At 37.2% G+C, this 23651-nt stretch overlaps 4 protein-coding genes across 7 annotated transcripts; 3 read left to right on the top strand and 1 right to left on the bottom strand.

Annotated features, from left to right (window-relative positions):
* The first annotated feature begins 2804 nt into the window (after positions 1 to 2804).
* On the top strand, positions 2805 to 3593 carry LOC105055517 (early nodulin-like protein 21). The gene is made up of 2 exons (XM_010937358.3): positions 2805 to 3032; positions 3131 to 3593. Exons 1-2 carry the CDS (start codon positions 2843 to 2845, stop codon positions 3481 to 3483), a joined length of 543 nt encoding a protein of 180 aa, XP_010935660.1. The 5' UTR covers positions 2805 to 2842; the 3' UTR covers positions 3484 to 3593.
* Positions 3594 to 13143: 9550 nt separating this feature from the next.
* LOC140852863 (mediator of RNA polymerase II transcription subunit 32-like) lies at positions 13144 to 13886 on the top strand. Its single transcript, XM_073246502.1, has one exon. It carries the CDS (start codon positions 13180 to 13182, stop codon positions 13606 to 13608), a length of 429 nt encoding a protein of 142 aa, XP_073102603.1. The 5' UTR covers positions 13144 to 13179; the 3' UTR covers positions 13609 to 13886.
* A 1880-nt stretch (positions 13887 to 15766) lies between these two features.
* On the bottom strand, positions 15767 to 20262 carry LOC105055399 (small glutamine-rich tetratricopeptide repeat-containing protein 2). Of its 2 annotated transcripts, XM_010937192.3 has the most exons (5): positions 19814 to 20260; positions 19607 to 19656; positions 19298 to 19385; positions 16253 to 16369; positions 15767 to 16120 (listed from the first exon to the last, which is right to left on the bottom strand). In XM_010937192.3, the coding sequence occupies exons 1-5, from the start codon at positions 20234 to 20236 to the stop codon at positions 16067 to 16069; spliced, it is 732 nt and encodes a 243-aa protein (XP_010935494.1). In that variant the 5' UTR covers positions 20237 to 20260; the 3' UTR covers positions 15767 to 16066. The 2 variants fall into 2 exon arrangements, with proteins under 2 accessions (XP_010935494.1, XP_010935496.1); XM_010937194.3 differs by lacking the exons at positions 19298 to 19385; positions 19607 to 19656 and having other exon boundaries at positions 19814 to 20262.
* Positions 20263 to 20467: 205 nt separating this feature from the next.
* Positions 20468 to 22940, top strand: LOC105055400 (ubiquinone biosynthesis protein COQ4 homolog, mitochondrial). Of its 3 annotated transcripts, none has more exons than XM_073246501.1 (3): positions 20468 to 20661; positions 21789 to 21972; positions 22174 to 22940. In XM_073246501.1, exons 2-3 carry the CDS (start codon positions 21793 to 21795, stop codon positions 22672 to 22674), a joined length of 681 nt encoding a protein of 226 aa, XP_073102602.1. In that variant the 5' UTR covers positions 20468 to 20661; positions 21789 to 21792; the 3' UTR covers positions 22675 to 22940. The 3 variants fall into 3 exon arrangements, with proteins under 3 accessions (XP_073102602.1, XP_010935498.1, XP_010935497.1); XM_010937196.4 differs by having other exon boundaries at positions 20468 to 20668; positions 21769 to 21972; XM_010937195.4 differs by having other exon boundaries at positions 20469 to 20668.
* The last annotated feature ends 711 nt before the right edge of the window (positions 22941 to 23651 follow it).

Raw genomic sequence — 23651 nt, 5'->3', positions numbered from 1 at the left:
TTGAATTAAAAATAAAATTTTTATTTTCTTAAAATTTAGAATTATAATTTTTATTTTTTTTTCAATTCTTTTTTATGGTATTTTTAATTTTTTTTACAATAATTTTTTTCAGGTATTTTTTTAAAAAGATAATTTAAAATGGAGATACTAATTTGAAATGATAATTTTTATTTTTATCAAAATTATAATTTTTATTTTTTTATAAATTTAAAATTATATTTTTTTAATTTTTTTTTATTTTTTTACTTTTTTTGGAGAAAAATTAAAATCGTCAAATAATATGGTATTTTTAAAAATGCTATTTGGAATGACATTTTTAAAAACATCATTTAAAATGATATTTTTAAAAAAAATTTTTGACGTCGTCTATGTGGAAAATGAAGAAAAAGGTGGGTGACGTGGTGATGATAAAATACCATTCAAAATGACGTTTCATCCCTTTTGTATCAATCCAATAAATAAGTTAGATATTAGATTATTTTTATAAATAATATTTTTTAAAAAAATTAATTAGATAAAGCACTCCAAGGTTGTGGATGGTGAAATAGGGGCAAAAGTCAATGCCGCAAGGGCAGGGGGTAATGTGGTTGACAAGGGTGGCAATGATCTTGGAGCATTGGGGAGGGGTGGGGGCAGTGACATGCATGGGCATGCTAAGAAGCATAAGCTCCTAGAGGGTACAGAGGTGGAGGACGATGCCATAAATGGCAAGAAGTCAGCATTGTGGAAAAGGACATCGGGGATGGAAGGATTTTGGTATGGTGGAGGGCGGGGTGCATGACGAGTGTTGAGGTTGTTGGGGAAGAGGGGGAGGTGGACATGGAGGGTGGTAGTGTCGATGGAGAGGTTCATGGGGGAGCTCGATCAAGGGGCAGGCTGAGTAGCAACATGAAAGGTGACGAGGTCGAGGGTGGTGCAGTCGATGTTGAAGCGAAGGGAGCCAAGGATCTTGAGGAAGAGCTGGAAGATAGAGGAGTAGGGATAGTGGGAGAGCACAACCATTGACTTTTGCTCGACACTGCGAGGGAGGCACTAGTCCTAGCTCTGCTAGTTGAAGACATGGCCGTAGATAAAAGCCACCAATGAGAAAGCCAAAAGAGAAGATAGAGTCATGGATGGAGGATTGGATGCGAGGGTGGTGGTGAGACATGGAGTTGGGGAAGGAGGAGAAGGCGACAAGGAGATGCTAGTCAGAGAGGAGGGAGTCTGTGGGATAGAGCTCCTCTACAATCTGCCTTTACTCCAAGTTGAACCCGATCATGCAAAAGGCCAACAACCATTGCCGAAGGACACTCGGGTTCCAGCTTGAGGGGCTTGGGCTTGCCTTGCACTTCAACAGTAGGGATGGGGGTCGATTTATGGATCAAAGTTCATTCCCTTCCTTACCTCTTCTTTTCTCTCTCATTGGATTCTCCTTTCTTACTCCAAAATATTGAAAAAAATTCTAACCTTTTTCCTTGATTTTATAAAAGAATATAGACTTCATTCCGAAAGTACCACATAGAAAAATTGAACATATGTAAGGCACATGCCTTATACGTTTTAATGTCCGAGTGATGAAGGGGTCACATTGTTAATGAATTAAACAATCAAAAGTCAAATTGTGAGAAATTAAAGTTTCGGATTTATGTTAAATTGGGTCATTAAGTTCATGATTTTTTATGAAATTTAGCCTTTTTAATATGTACGCATTATGGACACAAAAATAGATGATTTCCACTATACTCATATGCAAAATGTGATAAAGTTTTAAATTAGGAATCCATCTTATTGATCATCATGATCTATATATATTAAAATATATATAAATTAATTGATAGATTTTAATATTTAGATCATAACAAAATATGGTGTTATATTATTTTAATATTTTATTTTTATACTTCCTATACGTATAGGTTAGAGCTACCAAAATACATGATTTTTAGTTTGTAGGCATTTTCAGTAGTATAAACTATGATCAATGATATGAATTTTTGATCTGGATATCTCATAATTAATTTTGACTTTGAGAGGCGTAGATTTCCTCTCTTTTCAACAAGAGCATAATACATCTCTCTCTCTCTCTCTCTCTCTCTCTCTCTCTCTCTCTCTCTCTCTCTATATATATATATATATATATATATATATAATATTTGACCTATATTTATTTATACTATTGTCCATCTTGCGCTTAGATCTATGGCAGTAAAACAAGAAGAAAATCTTGCAAACTCAAAAAGTTTAGTGAATCTTTTTGGCAAATCCACGAGTGAAGGGATTGGATAATTTCTTCCCTAGTGTTTCTTATAAGGTTATTTTCCTATATGTGATTTTAACACCTTTTTCATGGCTTAACGCTTCGTTTTATGCTTAGTGTGCTGAATTACATAAGATATCAATAAGGCTGCAAACAAGCCATGCCATTTTTTCCTATGGCTTGGTTTTTAGTTTGGATTTTTTTTTTTTTAATTTTTTTTTAAAGTTTGGGTCGCGGTCTGCGATGCAACCTGGGAGCCATGCGGTAGCGGGGGTGGTGATGGGTTGGAGGGTGCTGGGTTTTGACTGTTGAAGGTGCTGGCCTGCCTCTTTAGGTGGGCTTGCTAGGCCTATTTTGGCATAAATAACTCTCTCATTCGTTTTTGGGCCTGGCAAGCCTTAATAACGAACTCCATACCGAGTCAAAGATTTTCCACCCACCCAAGTCCGCAGCAATGTGCCAAAAACCGCTCCCACGCCTCCATTTTCTCCACGTTCTCTAACCAACTCGACTTCCCTCTTCTTCTACTGAGAGCCGCATCCTCTACCTATCTCTTATTTTTCCTCTCTCCGTGACCACCTCGATCCATAGCTGAGCTGAAAGATGGCTCTCTTGACGAGCTTTGCCAAGCTCCTCCTCCTCCTCCTCACCCTCCTCTTCTCCATGCAACCTTCCAATGCCTTCGACTTCGAGGTCGGCGATGAGGAGGGTTGGGCCGTCCCTCCTTCCAGAAACACTCAATTCTACAATCATTGGGCCTCCAGGAACAGGTTTCAGGTTGGCGACACCATCCGTAAGTCACATGCTCTATCCTGCATCCCATCCTTTCCCTTAACAATCCAAAGAGCATCCTTCAGCGTTGTTGTTTTCTTGTTTCTTGGAGAAAAATAGATTTCAAGTACAAGAAGGATTCTGTGATGGAGGTGAGTGAAGAGGATTACGAGCACTGCAGGTCGTCGCACCCTCTCTTCTTTTCGAACAATGGGAAGACGGAGTTCAAGCTTGAAGACTCGGGGACGTTGTACTTCATCAGTGGGGTGGCGGGTCACTGTGAGAGAGGCCAAAGGATGATCATCAAAGTTCTCAGCCATTCGCATTCGGAGGGGCCAAGTGGATCACCATCCAGCAGCAACCAGACGGGTAGCTCGACTTCTCCTGAATCATCTGACTCAAGTGGTGCACTTCAGGTCACAGCGAGCGTTCTTGAAGTCATTGTGTTATTAGTTAGCTTGCTCTTCTTCTAGATTCAGGTGACAAATTTCTAGTAGGGTACGGCAGTGTTTCAGGTGTTCTAGTAGTAGTTTAGGGTTATTGTGTTGGTTATTCTACTTCTGGTGATAGCTTCTGGCCTGGAATTTATAGGAGGAGTAATGTGGCTTTTGCATTCCCATTATGTTGAAGTGAATGACAAGGATTTTATTTCTTTCTAGTAGTTTGGCATAATCTCTCTCTCTCTCTCTCTCTCTTCCTAACCTTTCTGTGGGTTTACTCCAGCAATAGGTTTTCAGACATGCCATGACATTATTAGGAGAACTAAAAGAGGAAATTGATGCACAAGATCTTTGTTCAGAGTGCAAACTGTGCAAACTATTATTAAAATCAACTCTCACTCTATTTATGGAACATTCCCTCAAAAAAAAGGCAAAAAAAAAAAAAAAAAACTCTATACATTGACCCAATCACCAACTGGAATACCTCCATAGACCATCACATTATACCTACTTCCCACCTTCTCTGAGAACTTCTCCATCTAGGAAAACATCGTGCAATGCAAAGAAACGTTTTTTCTGTAATGCCTCATCCCGTTGGAGGTAAAACCTGTTGGACAATTCTAGACTATTTTCTCCCCATACCCAATATCTTGTGATATCTCATTCATCTTTTTGCAAGTCTTACCTCCTCCGTATAAATAAACTAGCCTCACTAAAATATATGACGCGAACTACACAACGAACTGCAGGAAACATCACATAAGCAAACATATATTGCAAGGCCTAGAAATCAACAAGTCTCCATTTGCTCGCCTTAGGAACCTTCAGACTTCGACGAAGCGTGTGCTTGGGAAGTCCCACTGATTAGAATAGTTATCTTCATTGAGGCATTTCATCATATATTTAGGGCTAACCGTTTCTGTTGCATCATATATTCATGGCTTAACCAAACTGGGATGCTAAAAGGCCATCTCATCTTCTATCGGTTGTTATCCAAGGCAATTCTTCCTCATGGAACATGGCCATTAATATTAAGGAAATATTTGATGATCATTCTGAAACTTCTGATCATTTGATATGGACTCTGTGTCATAATGGATAGTTCGCTAACCAAAGATTTATATCCATCTTGATCCTCTATTCAGCTTCCCTTGCAGAAGTTTCGGAGGTTAATATGGAATTGCAGGGGTGTTCTTCTAAGAAATAAAACATGTTGATGTCGTCATTCCGTAGAAGCATTTCTTGAGAAAGTTCAGGCATCGAATCGAGTATTGGGTAGTAATAGAACATCAAATGAATTATTTTGTTCCACTTGAACTATTTTTCAATATACTTGGTGTACACAAAATGCTATCTCACAAACTAGGAATCACAAAAAGGAAATAGTTACAAAGAAAATGATAAAAAAATATTCTATTTTAAAATAACTGAGTTAGTTTCAAGCAGTCAAACTTTAAATAAGAATTCAATCCGAATCAAAAAGCTGAGACTTTTTCAATACAAACACCCTCCGCCATTGGGAATGGGTAGAGCTGTCAAAATGAGCCAGACCCATGGGTCAGTCCATTTGGCCCTAAAAATAGATTGAATCGGGCTGAGAAATTTTAGCCCATTTATGAAAGTAGTCTTTTTGGCCCGACCCCTATAGTTTATGATCTGAACCGAGTTAGGGCCGGATCAGTCTGTGGGCCGGTCCATACTTGATCAGACGAATAAGCGATCACTTGATTGTAAGTTTAGTTTTTGTTTGGCTTTGAAAATTCTGTTGTGGCCCTAGAAAAGAAAAAAAGAAGTGGGCCGACCCGATCGGCCCTAACCCATAGCCCACGTGGGCTAGGACCGGGCTGGATTTTTACGGTCCATTTTAACAGGTGACCAGAGCCCGGCCCGGCCCACATAATCACAGTCCATGTAGATCGAGCTGGGCTGGACTGCCCCATTTTGACAATTCTAGAAATGAAATTCTCTGCGGTACTCAAAAAGTACCGCAGAGTGCTGTGCATGATTAGATGCTGTCCATCATAAAATGGATAGCCATCCAAATTATTGAAATACCCCAGGAGTTTATACATTCATTTCTTTTTAATTTTTTTTAACGCGTGCTCGTGAGTGCATGTGGCTGTCCATCTTAAGATGGACAATCATGCACAGTATCTTACGATACTTTTTGAGTACTGTGGAGAATCTGTGACCTCGTCATTGAAACCCTACTTCCATCAATCTATAGCAGTATAAAGCGGGAGCAATATTGCTATTTAAACTTGGGTTATACACTTAAACCCTCGCTAACCAGAATATTTAAACTCTGTCTAATGGCTCGATTATTTAAACTTGGGTTCACATCATTTATCTTCATGTTGGGATGGTTGTGATGGGGAAGGAGTTGGAGTAGTAATTTTTTATATCTTTTTGATGAATGATATTTGTTAGAGATGGGATCCGGTGCACTAGTGCTTGTATGATCTCTAACAGGTATGATATCTATTAGAGATTATCATCAAAAAAAGATATCTGTTAGAGATGGTAAGGCTAATGTTGTTAATGTGTATCATATGATTTGGATGAATGATAAAAAGTTTTTATACAGTAGTTGAGGGTGGGTGTCTTCTCTTATTCTTTTTTCTCATTCCCTCTTGCCACGTTGAATAGAAAATAAAGTAATAACTTTTAGAGTTGATAATTATGAATATCATTTTTTTTCTAATTTTTTCTTTTTTATTTTTCTTGAGATTAGAACATCATCATTGGTCATTATTAGTGAAAATATTATGTCACACAACTATATTCATTATTTGGATCTATATGCCATGCATGTGGTGCTCATATAACGCTCGATGTATGGCTCAACTCCCAGATGAATCATGCCAATCTTCTGTTGTCATGTGCTTTAATAATAGGATTAATGGCATTTATATATCAAAAATCTCATGGAGAGGGTTTCAAAGTCATTGTCAAAATGAATTTAAAAAATTTTAAGCGTGAATATATATGATTTGGGTTCCTATTCTTGCGAACTGTGATGACCCTAGAAACGCAATGGCTATGGCGAACACCGTCACGTGTACCCCGAGCCGTTTACACTTTGTTTTTTCTTAATTTTGTTTTAGAATGCTAGATTTGCATTGCCTTCCCCAGATACTTCCTTAAATCAGACTTTCCATAAATCGTAACAATTAGATTGTATAAATAGCATACGAGCGCGGATCGAGGTGATTACCCCAGAATCGTAATCGCTGCCGTGGAGAGCGCCATCAACGAGGTGGCGGCGGCGTACAACGAGATTCTGGAGGCGCTGGCGAGAGTCCCATGAGGCCGACCGGCCGCGAAGGACGCCATTCTGGAGAACGCGATACGACACCGGGAGATCTTCCGCTCGAAGTGCGACAGGGTGGCGGAAAACCTGGAGGTGGCGAAACGGATGATCGGACTGGCCGGAAAGCATCGTGGGTGGAGCGAGCGAGGCGGCATCGGCGACGCCTGACGGGTCTCGGGTTCCGCCGGAGGATCTCGGTCAGGGATGATCGGCCGCCACCGGCACCTCCGACTCTTATAACAAGAAGGGGTGAGTGTGATATCTGCGGTAAGCGTTTCTCCGAGACGGATGTGTTCTGAAAGTTTGTCATATATTTTTTTTTTGAACTTCAGAGGATTTTTTTTTTTTTTTTTGAAACTTTGAGATGATTATGTTTGTTACTGTAGTTGATGGTTGTTCGGAAAAATAATATTTTCCTGTTTGAGAAGTGCTTAATTAATAGCATTGTACTTATCGCACCAATTATTTCTTGCCATTTCGGATGGTGAATTAAAATGGTAATAAATTTATGATTGATAATCAAGATCATTACAGTTGATTCATTATTGAAGTAACATATATATGTTCTGTCATATCAATTTGTTGCACTCATATTTAATATGATTCTGAAACAATATTTGATAATACCAAAACGTCCAAATCTTGAGCAGAAGAATGGGCGATATATGACGTGGCATGATGTGTGACATACACTATTTGACAAATTGTAGGCATATATTTGAAGCAAAGTAAGGTATGATTCAGCTTTTAATTAAGAAAGGGATTGTATAAATATTCTAAAATCATTTTGTGAGCTAAATATGTTTTAAGAAAAGTATGCATACATTTGTAAGCTATACTTAAAATCAATAAAAAGTTTGGATAAATTGTTATCCGGCCACCTTCTGTTATTTTGGTTAGGGCTGAGCATGGGACGGATTCGGTCGGATTGAAAAAAAAATTTCATCCAACAGAACTTAATCGGATTGAAAAAAATTTCACCTACAATCGATCATTTACCATGTATAAACCATTTGAAACTGAAGTGAATGGTTTACAGTGGATTCAGATGGGTTGTGCTGGTTTGAACTTCAGTATTTATCCAATATTGATTTTAACTCCAATATTAGCTCACTTAACCTTATTTTTTTATCAATTTAATGTAAAAAAAGGCCGAAACTTTTAGAATGAAGTCTAAATGAAGTATTGAAGTTTAAATAACGCCGTTCCAAAATGAAAGAGAATTATTTCATATATATATATATATATTGCATACATACATACATATACATATATACATACATAGATACACACGCACGCACGCACACACACATACACATACATACATACATACATATATATATATATATATATATATATATATATATATATATATATATATATATATATATATATATATATATATATATATATATATATATATATAGTGTGTGTGTGTGATTGTCTATATATATATGTGTGTGTGTGTGTCTATATATATATATATATATATATATATATATATATATACATATATATATATATATATATATATATACATACATATACATATATATATATATATATATATACATACATATACATATATATATATATATACATACATATACATATACATATATATATATCCATATATATATATACATATAGATATACATATACTTATACATATACTTATACATACGTACACACACACACACACACACATATATATATGTGTGTGTGTGTGTGTGTGTGTGTCTATATACACACATGTATATGTGTGTGTACATATATATATGTATATATGTATATATATACATATATGTATGTATGTGTGTGCGTGTGTATACATACATACATACATACATAGATATATATGTATGTATGTATGTATGTGTGTGTGTGTGTGTGTGTGTGTGTGTGTGTATATATATGCACTAAATTAGAAATTACTTGGGAAAGAAGTAAACAAGAGAAGGACCAGGGCATAGTTGCCTTTTACATGATGCCATGAAATCATGCTGGACAAGTATATGTGTAGATATATATCTATTTTTCAAAATAAAAATACTAACTGGTATATTATTTTAAAATATTTACTACATAAAAATTTTATGAAAATTACCTAACAAGTACTTGGCTATTGTCTAATAATCCTTGCATTTGTAAGGAAGTTGTTTTTTTTCCCCAGTTATCATGAGAGTGATAGATGAAAATGTGCTAAATGTCTTACTAATAAAATTGTTGGTAGTTGTACAACAGAAGTTTGATGTATGTTGCCTTTTTGTGATTGGAGATGGATTTTGGGTCATGCAGTAGGACAACCTTTTTTTTATTGCCAAAATGCTTATAGATATTATTTGAGGCAGGAGAGAGAGATAGAGTTAAAGAGAGACCAGTAATAGATCAACCTTTTTTTCTAGTAAGTGCACCTTCTATTTGGAAACTAAAATATTATTGAGCGAGAAGGAGATAAGAGGTGTATAGCATAATAAAAACATAGTTTTTGAAGTCATTTTAGTTGGCTCGCAAGATATGCATGCCCGCGCAATCATTAATACAATTAGGTATAACCAAACTTAGTCTAGTTTGCAATCACAATTATCCCTAAAGAATATTGTGCTATCAAAATCACCGTCAAAACCTAAATATATATATAGTCAAATAAGCCTCCATTCAGTTTGGGTTTTGCTTTCACATTTAAATAGTGCTTTGAGGACTAAAAGGATTATTTGCACCTCTCTAGAATGAGTACGAGTTGGAGCATTGGGGTATATTGTGGTGGTACCTCCCACCAGCCTCCTATGGTGTTATAGTGAGAAAGGCATTGAGCATTTGATCATGAATTAGACATCCTTGGCAACGAGGAAGGCATCCTAAGAGAGGCGGGAAATGTGAGGCTTGTAGGCATGGTGGTAGCTTGCAAGTACAATTTGCATACCATCTTGAATTTAATTATAGTAGTGTTGGTTAGGTGGAAATATAAAATACCAGAATACATATATCAGAGGGAAGATCTACAATCATCTATTTATAGATTTTCTAAAAAAAAAGTGGTCATCTTTGTATGGATAAATGGATCATGCAATTATTTCTAGGTCCAAAGAGGACCGACACCATTATTTAGGCAATGTGTTGCCTTTTTAGTGATGTTGATCCGTATATTTATAACCAGCCATGAAGGGAATAGTAGAACTTGCTCAAAGTAGCTAAGGTGATGCTTCATTGTTGGTGATGATTTGGAAAGGAAAACACATGCAAAAAATCACACTATACAAGTTCCTTTTCAACCATTTTTGTTAGTTAAAACTTTTTATATAAAAACGATCCATAGCTTACTCATGTTTAACTAGCAAGCTAATTGATTTACTAAAAGAAGAAAAGATAAAAAATGCTTGTTGGAATGCATCATGCATTTAAGATGATCTTAAGGTTTATGACTTAAACACAAAATGCATTTTGGGTCTTATTTCATAGATTTTACATCTCTCTATAAATTCACATTCTATTTTCAAAATCAATCAAGGGCATATTCAAAATTTTGTAATTAATCCAATTTTCAATTTTTTTTTAATCAATATTGAGATTGAAGTGCATTATCTTATACATATCATAACAAATAGAGATATTAGAGAAAACCAACACAATTAAAATTAATTTAATGATTTTTAATATCTTCAATTTTGTGCCAAAGCCAAAGAAAAATGAAATTATTCATGCGCCCCATAGTGTTACGTAAGAAGTATTCTTAGAAATGGCTTCATCATTATTGTAGGTTTTTGTATTGGATTATATTCTTTAGATCAAGTAAAATATCCACATCAGTGGCCTGCTAGATACCACAACCATTTGGCATCAAATTTCCCAATTTTAAATTTTTTTCCTTCCTTTTTTATTATTGTTCATTTTCTTAAGAAAGCTATTAAAGTTTATGCTTTAGCATTCAAAATCATAATAAGTGTGAAAATTTATGATTTGAAAGTAAAATTATTTTTAAAGTTTATATTACAAATAGCAGTACATTTAAATATACATAATATTTCTATCGAGTTCTCCTATATTATATTTTTTATCTTAGTAAGAAACTCAAAAATTCTCACTTCAAATTTTTGACAATTTGCTGTTTAATAACTAATTTATCTATTAATTACTCCTAATTCCTTTTGCCATGTCTATGTGTTATGTGCTGTATATGTCTTTTAGTCTATTATCCTATCTAATATCACAATTACTATTTTCTATGTTACATGCAGATAGCTCCTTATCAATCCAAAATTATATAATAAATTGGTTGAGCAATTTTGTAAAGAATATTATTTAACATCTTTGTAACTCTTAATTGAGATATGAACTTTGTTATTGCTATTTTAGAAAAAGGAAGTTGATGGATAAGTTTGTGGTTTCTAGTGTTAATTTTGACATCATAAAAAATTGTTTCCTATTTTATTAATAAAACTTTTTCATTATATATATAAGATTTTTTACATGAGCTTTTCTCATGTCAAAAAAATGGATAGATGTCAGGAGGAGAAATAGGATGATTGGGATCAAGAACATCTTTTTTTCATGACTCAAAAAGCTTTGAAATAGCTTGCTTGTAATGGATTTTTTTTTTTTCTTTTTGTGTAAAGATTCAATCAAGTAGAAGTTTCAAATTTTCCTATAAACAACAAAGAGTTTTTGTATAAGAGTCTTCTTTTTTTTATAAAAAGTTTTCTTTTGATTTCTTTTTATAATATTGACAAAGTTTATCAATAATTGTTAGCTCATTATTTTTCCTCTCTGAGTAAGAGGTCTCAGTTTCCAGCTCGATTGATGATGAATAACTGCTATATATTTTTTAAATAGACGATAAAGATTACTGAATTTGGGGAGACTTTTGGATGGTAGTTGCAAATATAACATGAGATTAGAGATAAAGATAATCAAATTTTATGAATGTCTAAAGGAAAATTCTCTCCAAGAGTGTAGCTTGCATTCCATTTAGCATGTGTGAGAGTTGTGTATAGGCATGCAAAAGAGCAAATTTTAGTGGAATGCATTCCATGTCAACAGCCAATATACAGATATAGGTTTATCCAATTATATCATTATTTTTAATTTGTATTGTTCTAATTATAGAAGATACATGTTTACTGAAGTCCTAAGATATCAAGTTTTACCGGCACCTGAGAGGATCATCTCCTAACAGAATTGGCAGAGGTTGTGAAATTACCGAATTAAATTTTGTGGGTGGATATGTTTGCTAATCAGTTGTAGTGACCACAATATAGCTAATGGAATACTATTATCACCGGAAGCACTCTAGAATCGCTTGTGTGTTAGGTTACAGGTACTACACATAGTAGAGGGTTTATTCCTCTTCTATCTTTGCAATCAAAATATAAGATGGCTATTATTCAATGTTTTTCAGTCTTACACCTACAGTAAGGTTTAAGTCAGTGCTCGAACACTGTAGAGATCTTACACAAATCATGGACAAAACAATTCAGTGACTAACATGCAAATCTCACACAATAAATCAGAAATTAAAGTGGTTTCTTTAATGGGAAACACGGACTTGAACAATGAGGTATGACGAAGCAATGCACCAACTTTGTGATCTTCGTGCAAGATACTTCCATCTTGATCCAGCACTTCTCTTTCTGAAACATACGACAGGCTGCACGCGTGCTGCAGACTTTGCTCCCTTGATTTTCTCTGTCAACGCAGCCATAGAGAACATAGAACGACCTAAAGAAGTTGTCCACTAACTTGGTTGCTGAAGAGAAACCTAACAACAAGATGTGACCTGCTACCTATCATGCATGAAACCGGTTTTGCATTCCACCCAAAAGACAATGGCCGAACTTATCAAATCCTCCATTTTTTTCCAAAATATTCATTAATGATCCAAGCCAAACTCAGGAAACATTCTCCTTTACCCTTTCACATCACATCCTCTGTTCCGAGAGAATAAAAAAAGATAGATAAAAGCAAAACAAAAGCAAACTTCTCAAACATCTCTTAAAAAGAACGTTTACCGGAACCTAAAGAAAAGCAACTGAAGTTATGAGTCCCACTCCATCCTTGATAATTGGCTGATACAGAAAGAAAAGAATAGGGTTTCCATCACTTTTAAGTCAAGATTTACATGAGCTAATCTTTTTTTTTTTTTTTTGGTAAAAATTTTATTTTTATTTTTTTAATTTTTTGTTTGGGTGAAGGCTTTGATTTTTTTTTTTTTTTTTTGCCCGTTACCGTTACGGGTATTCAGCTGGCTTGGGTTTTAGAATTCCGACTGTTGCCATCAAATGCTTAAATTCGGCCTGGAAGTCGGGATCCTTATCTTTGAAGTAGTCGCAAACTTGAATAGTGTTATATTACTGACAACCATCTATAAATTATGAAGACGTGGGCCAAGAAATTATCCCAGCCCCAGAATCGCATCGCTAATGGAGAGCACTGTGGACGCGATGAGCGATGCGTACGACGACTTAGTAGCGGCAGCGGCGGGGTTGCTCGAGGTCAAGGAGGCCACCTGCGGGCGGCGGACGGCGGCGATGGAGGTGGCGCTCGAGAACTTCAAAAATCGGTGGGAGGTGTTCAAGGTGACGTGCGATCGGGCGGAGGAGATCTTGGAGGAGGCCAGGCGGAGGATCGCGCCGGAGTACGTGGTCGACGTGGCGGGCGGGATGGCGCCGGCGGCTGCGGTGGAGGCAGCAAGCGTACCGCCGTTCAGCGTGCCCCAACTGGAGCAGGCAATCCATGCGGTCCACTCGATGACGGCTGATCTCCGGCAATTGTCCGGCGGCGGCGCCGCTCCCTCCGCCGCCGTCCCTCCCTCTGATGCTGCACTGCCATCTGAAGAGAAAGATCAGTAGATGATTCCTGTCATTTCTTGAAATGATTTTTTTTTAAAAAAAAAATCTTCCACATTACCGGGCACGCAATGTAGTCAAACTCAAACTGATATGAGAATGTAAATTATTGAGCAAAGATTTGAGAAAAAAGCTTCTTTTCTGAGAAAAAGATTTGAGAATAAAGTTTCATATGAATGATTGAATGTATGAAATTCTCTTGGTATGATTTTTTTCTCTCCTGCATGGAATCATGGATTCCATTGGGATTTTGCCACATTAGAATCAATGATAACCAGAATTGTTATTACTGGAAAAATACTATGCTGAACTGCAAGATTCACTGCCTCAATTTTTCCCATATCCTCTCTTGCCATCTCTAGATGAAGAATGGAGTAATGGTAATATTAGTTAATAACAGCAGTTGATTACTACTGAAAAAGATGCAGCAATGTAACTGTTCTCATTGTCCTGTTTCATGTCCAGAGTGGAAAGCAGCTGTCAGTTTAGTGGTCCAGCATAGTATTACTATAACATGCATGATTTAAATCTTCTGTTTGAAGTTGGATCTAAAATTAGAGAGCTGGCATGAAAAAAATGATTTTAAATATATATAATTGAGTTTTCCTATCAGATTATCAGCAAAATATATTTTGGGAAGTGTCTAACCCAGACTAGTGAAATAATTAATGATTGGTTAAATGAACATTTTACCCTTCTCCCCTTATAAAAATTGTTCTGTTCACCCTTAGACAAGCATTAATAAATGAGGTGACAAACAAATATTAAATAATGCAACTCATGAATTAAAGTCTTTAAGATGACATCAAACTTATGTTGTGCAGCTTAATTATTGAGATTTGTCATTTTGTTTTATGCAATGATAACGACAGTGACTTTTGGCACTCGACAAATGAGTCAAAAACAAATAAATAGGAAGACAAAGTAGCCTTACACGTAATGCCAACAAACCATGCTTGTTAACATTTATATCACTACATAGGTAGATATTTTCTTGAATATATTTGGGCAATAGATAAATATTGAGTTATTTATTCTATTCAATATTTTATAATGATCTCTTCTGAAAAAAGAAGTTGGACTCTTTGTTGTTTGTCTGATAGTCCTCAGACAACCAAGGACACTTTGATGATTCTATATACTTTCTAAATGTTAAGACAATGACAGGTCAGAAGGCACCTGGGATTTTGCTGGAAAAGTCTCCATTTTTTCCCCCTTTCTTTTTTTGTAGATTAGAAAGAAGCCTACCGAAGAATCCAAATAAGAAGTAACGTATCAGCCTTCATTTCATAATAGTCGCACCTGGACCCATGTAAATGGAATAATAATGGAGATAGAAGGGACCAAGAAGCGCACAGCAAAATAATGGGAAGGTGGCTGTCAATGCCATTATTATTTATCCTTAAAGATATGGGTTATTCCACACACACTGCACGTGATCTGATACTAACTAAACTAAGAGCATATGCATCAAAATTAATACCCGAGTCTTAAAATAATATGAAGGAAACTGCAACAACCTCTTAAATAGCATCCATGCATCAGCTTCCATGCTGGAAATGGAGAACTTGCTTCAAACGTTAATCACATTTTGCACGAAACAGTGAAAGGAAGAATACTCCACAAAGAACTCAGAGAAGGTCTGGGAGCAGTCATGGATTAAGATATAACCAGTTAATTACTGATATCCAATGGAACTTTGTGGACACTGCATAACCCAATCTGTCCTTCTGCAACAAGATCTTTTTCTGTTTTCATTTTCATGGGAACATCTCTTAGAGAAGATTGCTACGGACAGTCAATAATTTCTTCCATGGCTGTGACATATTATTCCATGATGCATCTGAGCCAAATAAACTCTTTTCTTGATCAAGGTGATTTTCCTGGGATTTTGTTCCATAGAATGATTTTTCTGAAGTTTAGAGCATTGGTGTTTGCCAAAGCCTATAACATTGTCCAAACCTTTTGTTAGCAATTCCTGAACTCCCAAGCTTCTTAATTATACTCCCCAGCTCATTATCAGACCTCCAGATTGTTCTGTTAGCATTTTATTTTTTTAGGCCCCACTGTCTGATACAAACTCAGCATGCTCACTATGGGACACAAAATATGGATGGCACAAAATAGATATGATCCATTCACGGCAGATCACATAAAACAATGGATGGACAAATTGCTAAGAGTAATTGTATTAGATAGTTCAAAGTTACAGTAATCTCAACACTATCTCACTGTCCATTCATCACATTATACATGGTATACCAGGGGCATCCATGAACAAGCCACCAAAGCACATAACAGAGCAATTATGAACTTTTTTAAGATGATGATTCTTAGTGAAGATTATAATCCAGCTAACAAGCACCCAAAAGGACCAGCATGATAGCTTTGGGAAGATTTTGATCCAGTATCAGACTTGTTGCTCTATTTATTGTCTTTAAGTAAATTCTCCAGAGAGAAATTAGGATGAAGTGTTTAGAGCAATAAGATTCTCTTGAAGTTTAGCAACCCGAGCCTGTAATTTTGAACTTATGTAAGAACAATTTCCTAGTAAAGAATTAGTACAGCATAAGCAAAATCTTGAAACCTAACGCTCATTAGGAAGTGCTGATCCATTTTCCAAAAACAAAAGATGGAGAATATTAACCTTGAATGATTTGGAGCGACGAATTGATGGATCAAGCTGCAAAGCAGTTGAATATGCCTTTTCTGCAGCATCCCATTCTCCCCTTGCCAAGAATACATCGCCTTGGCATACATAAGCCTACATGATTATACAGATAAGCATCACCATAATTTATCCCTTAACTAAAAGTCAATGTGAGAAACCCAGGAAGCACAAGCACAGCTGTTGTTTTCAGATTAAAAGGCATATATTTTAGCTTTAATCCAAAATGACAGCTTTAATGGAAATATTCTTTTAACACAGCCATAATTATCTGTAGGCACACCAAAATGACCTTTTCCATCGTACAGAGGTCAGAAGCACTTGAACAACATCGTATGATTATTATCTGTAGTTTTAGTTGTTTCAATAAATAATTAAAGCATAGGGATCAATTTTATTCTTCCCTTAAACTAGAAAGAAAATGTATATTACTGCATTGCATGGCATGCTCAAGGGCACTGCTGTTGGTGTAAAGCATACAAAGATTGAAGAGAACCCCACAAATCAAATTTCTTTTTCTTCCATAAGGTTGAGTTACATGGATTTTACCTTTCCCTTAATAAGCTATTGAATTTTATAAATCGGAGGATTTTTTCCATGTTTTTCTGCTCAAAAGAGGGAAAAAGGATATCATACGTGGTGGGTGAGATGTAAAGAAAAGAATATACATGGAACTCTGTTCAGAAACAAAACTGCAATGGCAATATGTTATGCATTTAAATTTCTGGAATACGTTTAAACACCCATCATAAAGAATTTTAACCTGCTTAGCCAAACATTATGCAAAAAGACCATATGCAGAATGCACCTTGATCAAGCATTCCTGCCTTATAATCTGAACATTCTTGTCCCAGTGTCATAAAGTGGGCTGAAGTTCATGTGGCTAGAAAGCAACCATGCATGCAAAAGATAACCAGCACCGCACTTTGCAACTAGTTAGGTTATCCAATCACTTTACTTCTAATAGGATTAAATGGATAAACCCACTTTAGAAAGGGACTATAAAACTAAGGTTGGGTGGAAGCACACTTACACTAAATGGCAAAATAGCCAAAAATGGGTCTGTTCCAAACTAAATGGCAAAAGGACCAAAAATAAAAGTCAATGGAAAAAAGGCCAAAAATTAATAAGTGTCTTTAGATAAAAAGACAGATTGGCTAGGGGCTCTTAACCTAAGGTAGGGTGGAAGCAAACTCAAACTAAGTGGCAAAAAGGCCAATATGAGTGTGTTCCAAACTCAACCTCCATGGCAAAAAGGCCAAACCTAAAACTAAATGGCAAAAAAGGGAAAAATGCATGAGTTGTTTGCTAGATTGAGGTGGCAAACCAAAGCGAACAATTAACCAGATGGCAAACCCACTCATTAAGCAGCAAGTGACTAGATTTAGCTTGATCTACTTTGAAGCATTCTAAGATCAGGGATGACAAAATCACATATTATCCTAAGCAAAGAGTTCCAATTCTGGTAAGGAATCATTAGACTTGCATGTCATCTAAACAAACTAGGATAGATACCAGTACGTGGTATGGATACTTTATGGTACGGATATGCTGATATGGCAAAAATTGAAAAAATCACGATACGGATACGGCTAGATATTTTATATTTTTTAATATTTGAATATATATAATATTTCAATGTTAATAAAAATATATGAAAAAACTTAATCATATATATAATATTCGAATATTAATAAAATTAAGTTCTTAAATCTCAACTAAATTTATAAGTATCATCATAAAAAATAAACAGACACTTGCAATTAATGAAAAGAAAATACTAGCAATCTAACTAAGTAGAAGAAATCAAAATGGTAAATCTTAATAATCAAGTGATAATAGTTTTAGCTGCTTCATTCTCTGCATCATCAGTAAAAAGCTTCTTTTCCATATCTGGTTCATCAAAGGACAAACTTGTAATCTCAAAAATGCAGAGATAGAGTACCAGTGCCGCACCGAAAATGTACCAGCACTGAAAACGTATCCGGTGCTGGTACACGCCTGAAATAGGAGTACCGGTGTTTTATAGGGCATAAAGCAAACCCTAAGCAAAACTCTCACACATTGTTAGCATAGCTAATAATAGTCACTGCCTTGCTATACCACAAAGGTCAAACTAAAATATTATTGTGGCAGAACTTTGTAGTGTGACCTGATCTCTGTTAAACCCTTGATGGCAGTATGTTCAGAATTTAGTAATCCATCACTATACCTATTTAGAATGGAATAAATAGTTATTCAATGAAAATCAATACTATCTTTCTTAAGCATGGTTCAATATGTTTGCATATTAACTCTCATTTTCTTTAGTTTCTCAGGTTTTGGAGTGCCCTCATATTTATTTCCATCCTGAAGAACTAAGATAACTTTTCTGCCTTGAGGCCAATTTAGCTGGAAGATGGGCAAGACATTTTGGCTCAGAAAAGGCAAAATGCATTCTAAAACTGAACTTAGAATACATAGTCAAAGGACTGAAGGGAGTTCTGCGTAAAACTACATAAATGTCTGTAAACTCATTTTAGAAATTTTACTTAGCATTAAAGTTCTAAGGTGAATGTATGAAAATTCTGCTTTCAGCTTCATGGTGGGAATGTGGATTTCCTGAGATTCTTCATGATATAATGAAGGGAACAGGAAGAGGAGGAAAGTTGAGGCACATTTTTTTTTCCTCCTTTTGGGGTTAAAGAATTACATTTCAAAGTTATCCACTTCCACATTTTTTTCAAATTTTCTTTCCAAACTGTTGAAATATTCATGCCGAAACTTCTGCTGCAGTATTTGAAATAAGTTAATACTATCTCACTAGAATTGATAGTTTCATATGCCACAAGCACAATTCAAGGAATCATGCAGTAGGTTAAGATGCTAGATTTAAGTTTTCCTTTTGGGCCGCTGCTTTTTTAAAACTACATTAACAGCTAAACTTGAACAAGTCTGCTTGAGATCAGATTGTTCATATTTTTGAGAATTCACTGCTACATAATCATTCAAATTTCTAGACTATTATCATGTTTCAGTCAATACCTGAGGATATTTGGAATCTATCCTAGATGCTTCATTGGCATCATCAAAAGCACCAGCATTGTCGCCGATAGCTAATCTTGCAGATGACCTGAATAGCACCATCAAAAAATAAAGGGGGAATTCCCTCAGTTCCCATGACAGCATAACACTTCCAGTATAATCCATATTGAAAGAAAACATACAGAGCAACTAATTTTTCAAGAAGCAACCAGAAAGGTTGGTTCTTTCCATTAAAATCATCAAAAACCTATTAAAGTATAGTAATCAAACAATGCCATTATCTTGGTCTGATTCTAGCGAACACAAAACCTGCTTTTGTATATATAATGCAAACCTCCAGAAGGTTCGAGACCAATGGCCTGCATCCACAAATCATATAATAGCTCCGAAATTAGTTTTTTTTTTCTTACGCTTTCTTCTAATTAATCTAAATGGAAACCCAAGCCTTTCTTCATCAAAATGCTAATAAGGAACTCTTTTTTGTACATGTATGCAGGTTGATATAGCGAATTATACCTGGGAAAGAAGCGCTTCGGCCTCGGCGGCGTTCCCCTTCTCGAGCTCGTTCTCTCCCTTCTTCCTGAGGGTGAACGCCTCCAGATTCCTCTGGGGGTCAAAGGCGGAGCCGCAGAGATCGGCCAGGAGCTGAGCGGCGCGGGAGGCGGTGCCGCAGTGGCTGACCAAGAAGCCGGCGGGGAGGACGGCGAGGTTGGGCCCGGCGCCGCACCGGCCGAGGCACCCGCAGGAGGTGACAGCGATCCCCGTGGGCGCAAGAGCGGAGAGCACCGCCAGCATCTCCCTCGACCCCTGCCGCCCGCAGCTCCGATTCACACACACCCTTATCTCCACCTCCTCCACAGTCGAAGCCGCCGCCCTCCACCGCCGCCATGAGACCGGCGATGCAGTTTGGAAACCGTAGCTGCTAAAACTGACCGCCATGTCTCAGCCCGGTCAGCCACGGAAGACACTTATCTCTGACATGGGCCTAGGCCCTATCTACGGTAGACCGCATGGGAAATTTTATGCGGCCAAGGATATCCCGATGTCGGTTAACAGAGCGAATATTCGGATCCGCTTTCGGAAAGAACGAATATTCGGATCGCTTCGTTTCCCGTTTCCCTATTCCCGTGTCCCTTTTATTTCCGTTTCCGTTTCTTGTGTCTGGCTCTCGGCGGCGATCTATTTGATTCCGAAATCGTGGTTTTCTCTCTACTCAAATTTCGATTGCGACAGCTCCTGTTCTGGTTCTCCTCCTCGATCGCTTCTCCCCGCCCTTCCCCACCATCGAAACCGGCCATTGTAGCCCTCCGGCCGGCAGAATCCTCGTCTCCGGCCCCCTCCTCCTCCTCCAGGCGACGGCAGTGGCAAGTGGTGACTCCTCTCTCTCTATCTCTCTGTGGGGAATAATTTGTACTTATTTTGAGAGATGATATATATCGATAAGATGGATTAATACTTCATTTAGAGTAAAAATCTCTCAAGAAATGCTTCCTGTTCTCTTCCGATCCATTTTATTCCAATTATATGTCGATACGTTCTCTTGAATGTCCACTCCTGTTTTTCTTTCTTGCCGTAGTACTTTCGTCTGATTGCGTTAATTCTTTTGAGGGAGTTGTCTCAAAGTATCGTGTGTGGGAGATAATGGAAATTACGCTAAGCTATGTCGTCGTGCCTCTAAGTTATGCTTCTAACGTGTTTGGTGATATGATTAGCTCGGAGGATATCATTTTTCTTCTACTCTGGATTGAATGTAATAACTTTAATTGGGCACGATGGGACGAGTGTTCTGGTTAATCGGAAAAAAAAAAAAAAAAAGAAGCTTCTTTCCTCTCTTTCTATCCTGTCATTTTGGCATTTCTAGTGATGTAAATGCATGCTCGAAAGGGATTTAAACAAGCTTGTGTTGGAATTGATTAGGTAGCTCTATAAGAGTGAATTGTCAAGACGGATCTACAAAGCGAGTTTGCATGGTAGGGATTTAGGAAAAATCATGTATTACGTTTCTCAGTGATGAGAATAAGGTAATTGCAAATTTGAAACTATACAGGAGGGTCTCAGAAGTCTTAACACCAATTAAATTACGTGAAATGCAATTCTAGTGCTAAGTCGGAGGGGAAAGTAGGCTGTAATGTCAAAACGCTATGGCGTGCTTAAACTGTAATTGCAAGAAGCTCTGGTCTACCTCATTCAGGTTAACTCTGTGGTGGCTTCGGTGCAATTTATTCCCCTTAGCGGCTAATCTATCCATCAAAGCAAGCTTCTTCAGCATTATCTGTCAAAGATGTGACATGGCCGACAAGCCCTTCTTGCTTTCAGTTGCCCTTTCCAGTTTGTTTCATGATGCTTGTTGCTTCTCATCTCTTATTACAACACTTGATCCCATGACACATGCTGGTGGCTTTGACTATTCTTATGGGGATGCTTGTTTGACATTGTGACCTACATTCAGCTTACATCATTGTCCGTTTTAGCATATTTGTCATTACTTCAGAGCTATGGAAGGAGCGCGCATTCATCTGAAGGGATGGCAGCAGGCAGCAGTTGCCGTTGGCTCAGCTCTCGGTGCCCTAATGGATCCTAGAAGAGCAGATCTAATAGCTGCTCTTGGAGAGACCACTGGAAAGCCAGCTTTTCAACGGGTGCTTGAGAGGATGAAGAATAGCCCTGAAGGCAGGGTAAGCTAATCATATGGTTGTAGGTTCTACATTCATATTTCAACTTTAATTTGTTTATATATGTTTTTGTGTGGAGGTGGCCTTTGTTATCTTTGACTGTTCATACACAAAAACAAATCACTTAGTCGATGTAAATTTCAATTTTCTAGTTCTTGTTTGTTTATCAAGTGAATATTCATGACTTTGTTTCCGTTGGTTTAGGAAGTTCTGTTGGAGCGACCCCGTGTTATATCTGCAGAGGTTTCACATGCATGGGACATGCCTGAGAACACATTTGGTTGGGCGTATGCAAGGTTCATGGGATCAAGGAACTTCTCTCCAGATGACCGCCCGCCTGTTCGATTCATGGATACAGAAGAACTGGCATATGTGGCTACACGTGCTCGTGAGGTGCATGATTTCTGGCATGTTCTATTTGGCCTGCCTACAAATTTGCTTGGAGAGTCTGCCCTGAAGGTGGTGGAGTTTGAGCAGATGCTTCTTCCCATGTGTCTGCTGTCAGTTTTTGGAGGTTCGGCAAGGTTTAGTGAGAAGCAAAGGGCTCGCTTCTTCCAACATTACTTCCCATGGGCCATGCAAGCTGGCCTGAGGTGCACAGATCTTATGTGTCTCTATTATGAGAAGCACTTTGATGAAGACTTGGACAATGTGCGAAATAAGTGGGGGATAATCCCTTGTCCAGATCCGAAACTGAAAAGCTGAGTTGTGTATCGAATTTTTCCGTTGATTGTCCATGACTTTCTTTTATACCCATTTATTATCCACTTGATAGCCAAGGAATTACTGCAAGCGGGACTGCTATTTTAGCCAGATGCTTGTTACAGTGGTACACAGAGAAAATGTAGCAGCACTGTTGGTTTTCTTTTATCAAGTTGTTATTAGGATGAAACAAAAAGTTGTTACTATTGCCGGATCATGATTTTCCAAATATTCCCATTATGAGAGGATGATTTCTGTAGCCTTGGGTTTATTTTGCTCTTATTTATACCTTGCCAATTGTTTATGAGTTGCAGCTTTATGTTGCATCATAATTCAAGTTCTTCAAAAGAAAACAATGGTTATGCTTTCCAAAAACTGCAGCAGTAATTTGAAGTGTATAGTAACGTAGAAAGCATACACTAGCTCTCTTTTTTTTTTTTTTTTGGGAGAGAGAGGAGAGCGCGGGGTGGTGTTGGGGGTGGGGTGCGGGGTGCAATACAGAGCATTTACTTACCTCACCGCCGAGGGGATTGAGGTGGAGCAAATGTCTCAGAGAAAAAACCCAAGAGGGTTCAGATCTGGACTGCTAAGATAACAACTTTTCTTTTTGTGATCTGCTTTCCTGCAAGGAGATATGTTTAGTTGCTGGATTTCTCAGTACTAGTATTGCACTGGAAAATCTTTTATCGTCTTTCAGTTGTTTGGCAGTCGCAGTTTTAAAACGGAGTACTGCCTGTCTTCTGGAAAAAATAAAAATCGAGCACTACTTGTACCGTATTAATTGTACAAACCAGGACAGTGCCAGCGGAAGAAAGATATCACCAAAAATGTTAGGACTGATGTGCGACACATTATTTCTCCCTTCTCAACTAGTACAGGAGGATAGAAGTGCCGAATAGCATAAATCAAAAGCAAGCATGTCACGCAACTGATCTGTAACCCTCCTATCCAACTACTCAGACATATATGGTGTACTCTAC

The sequence above is a fragment of the Elaeis guineensis genome, chromosome 12 (genome assembly GCF_000442705.2).
Source record: "Elaeis guineensis isolate ETL-2024a chromosome 12, EG11, whole genome shotgun sequence".
Lineage (NCBI taxonomy): Eukaryota > Viridiplantae > Streptophyta > Magnoliopsida > Arecales > Arecaceae > Elaeis > Elaeis guineensis.
Note: the sequence above shows the minus strand (reverse complement) of the source record. Positions and strands in the feature narration are given on the sequence as shown.

Bases quoted from the DNA above. Each gene is read 5' to 3' on its own strand.
- LOC105055399 (XM_010937192.3), bottom strand. From the start codon at position 20,236: ATGGCGGTCAGTTTTAGCAGCTACGGTTTCCAAACTGCATCGCCGGTC. The intron at 19,386-19,606 runs GTTTTGTGTTCG...GGTGCTATTCAG, and splicing joins CATTATATATACAAAAGCAG to GTCATCTGCAAGATTAGCTA. The intron at 16,121-16,252 runs GTTAATATTCTC...TCAAAATTACAG, and splicing joins GTCGCTCCAAATCATTCAAG to GCTCGGGTTGCTAAACTTCA.
- LOC105055400 (XM_073246501.1), top strand. From the start codon at position 21,793: ATGGAAGGAGCGCGCATTCATCTGAAGGGATGGCAGCAGGCAGCAGTT. The intron at 21,973-22,173 runs GTAAGCTAATCA...CCGTTGGTTTAG, and splicing joins AGAATAGCCCTGAAGGCAGG to GAAGTTCTGTTGGAGCGACC.
- LOC140852863 (XM_073246502.1), top strand. From the start codon at position 13,180: ATGGAGAGCACTGTGGACGCGATGAGCGATGCGTACGACGACTTAGTA.
- LOC105055517 (XM_010937358.3), top strand. From the start codon at position 2,843: ATGGCTCTCTTGACGAGCTTTGCCAAGCTCCTCCTCCTCCTCCTCACC. The intron at 3,033-3,130 runs GTAAGTCACATG...GGAGAAAAATAG, and splicing joins TCAGGTTGGCGACACCATCC to ATTTCAAGTACAAGAAGGAT.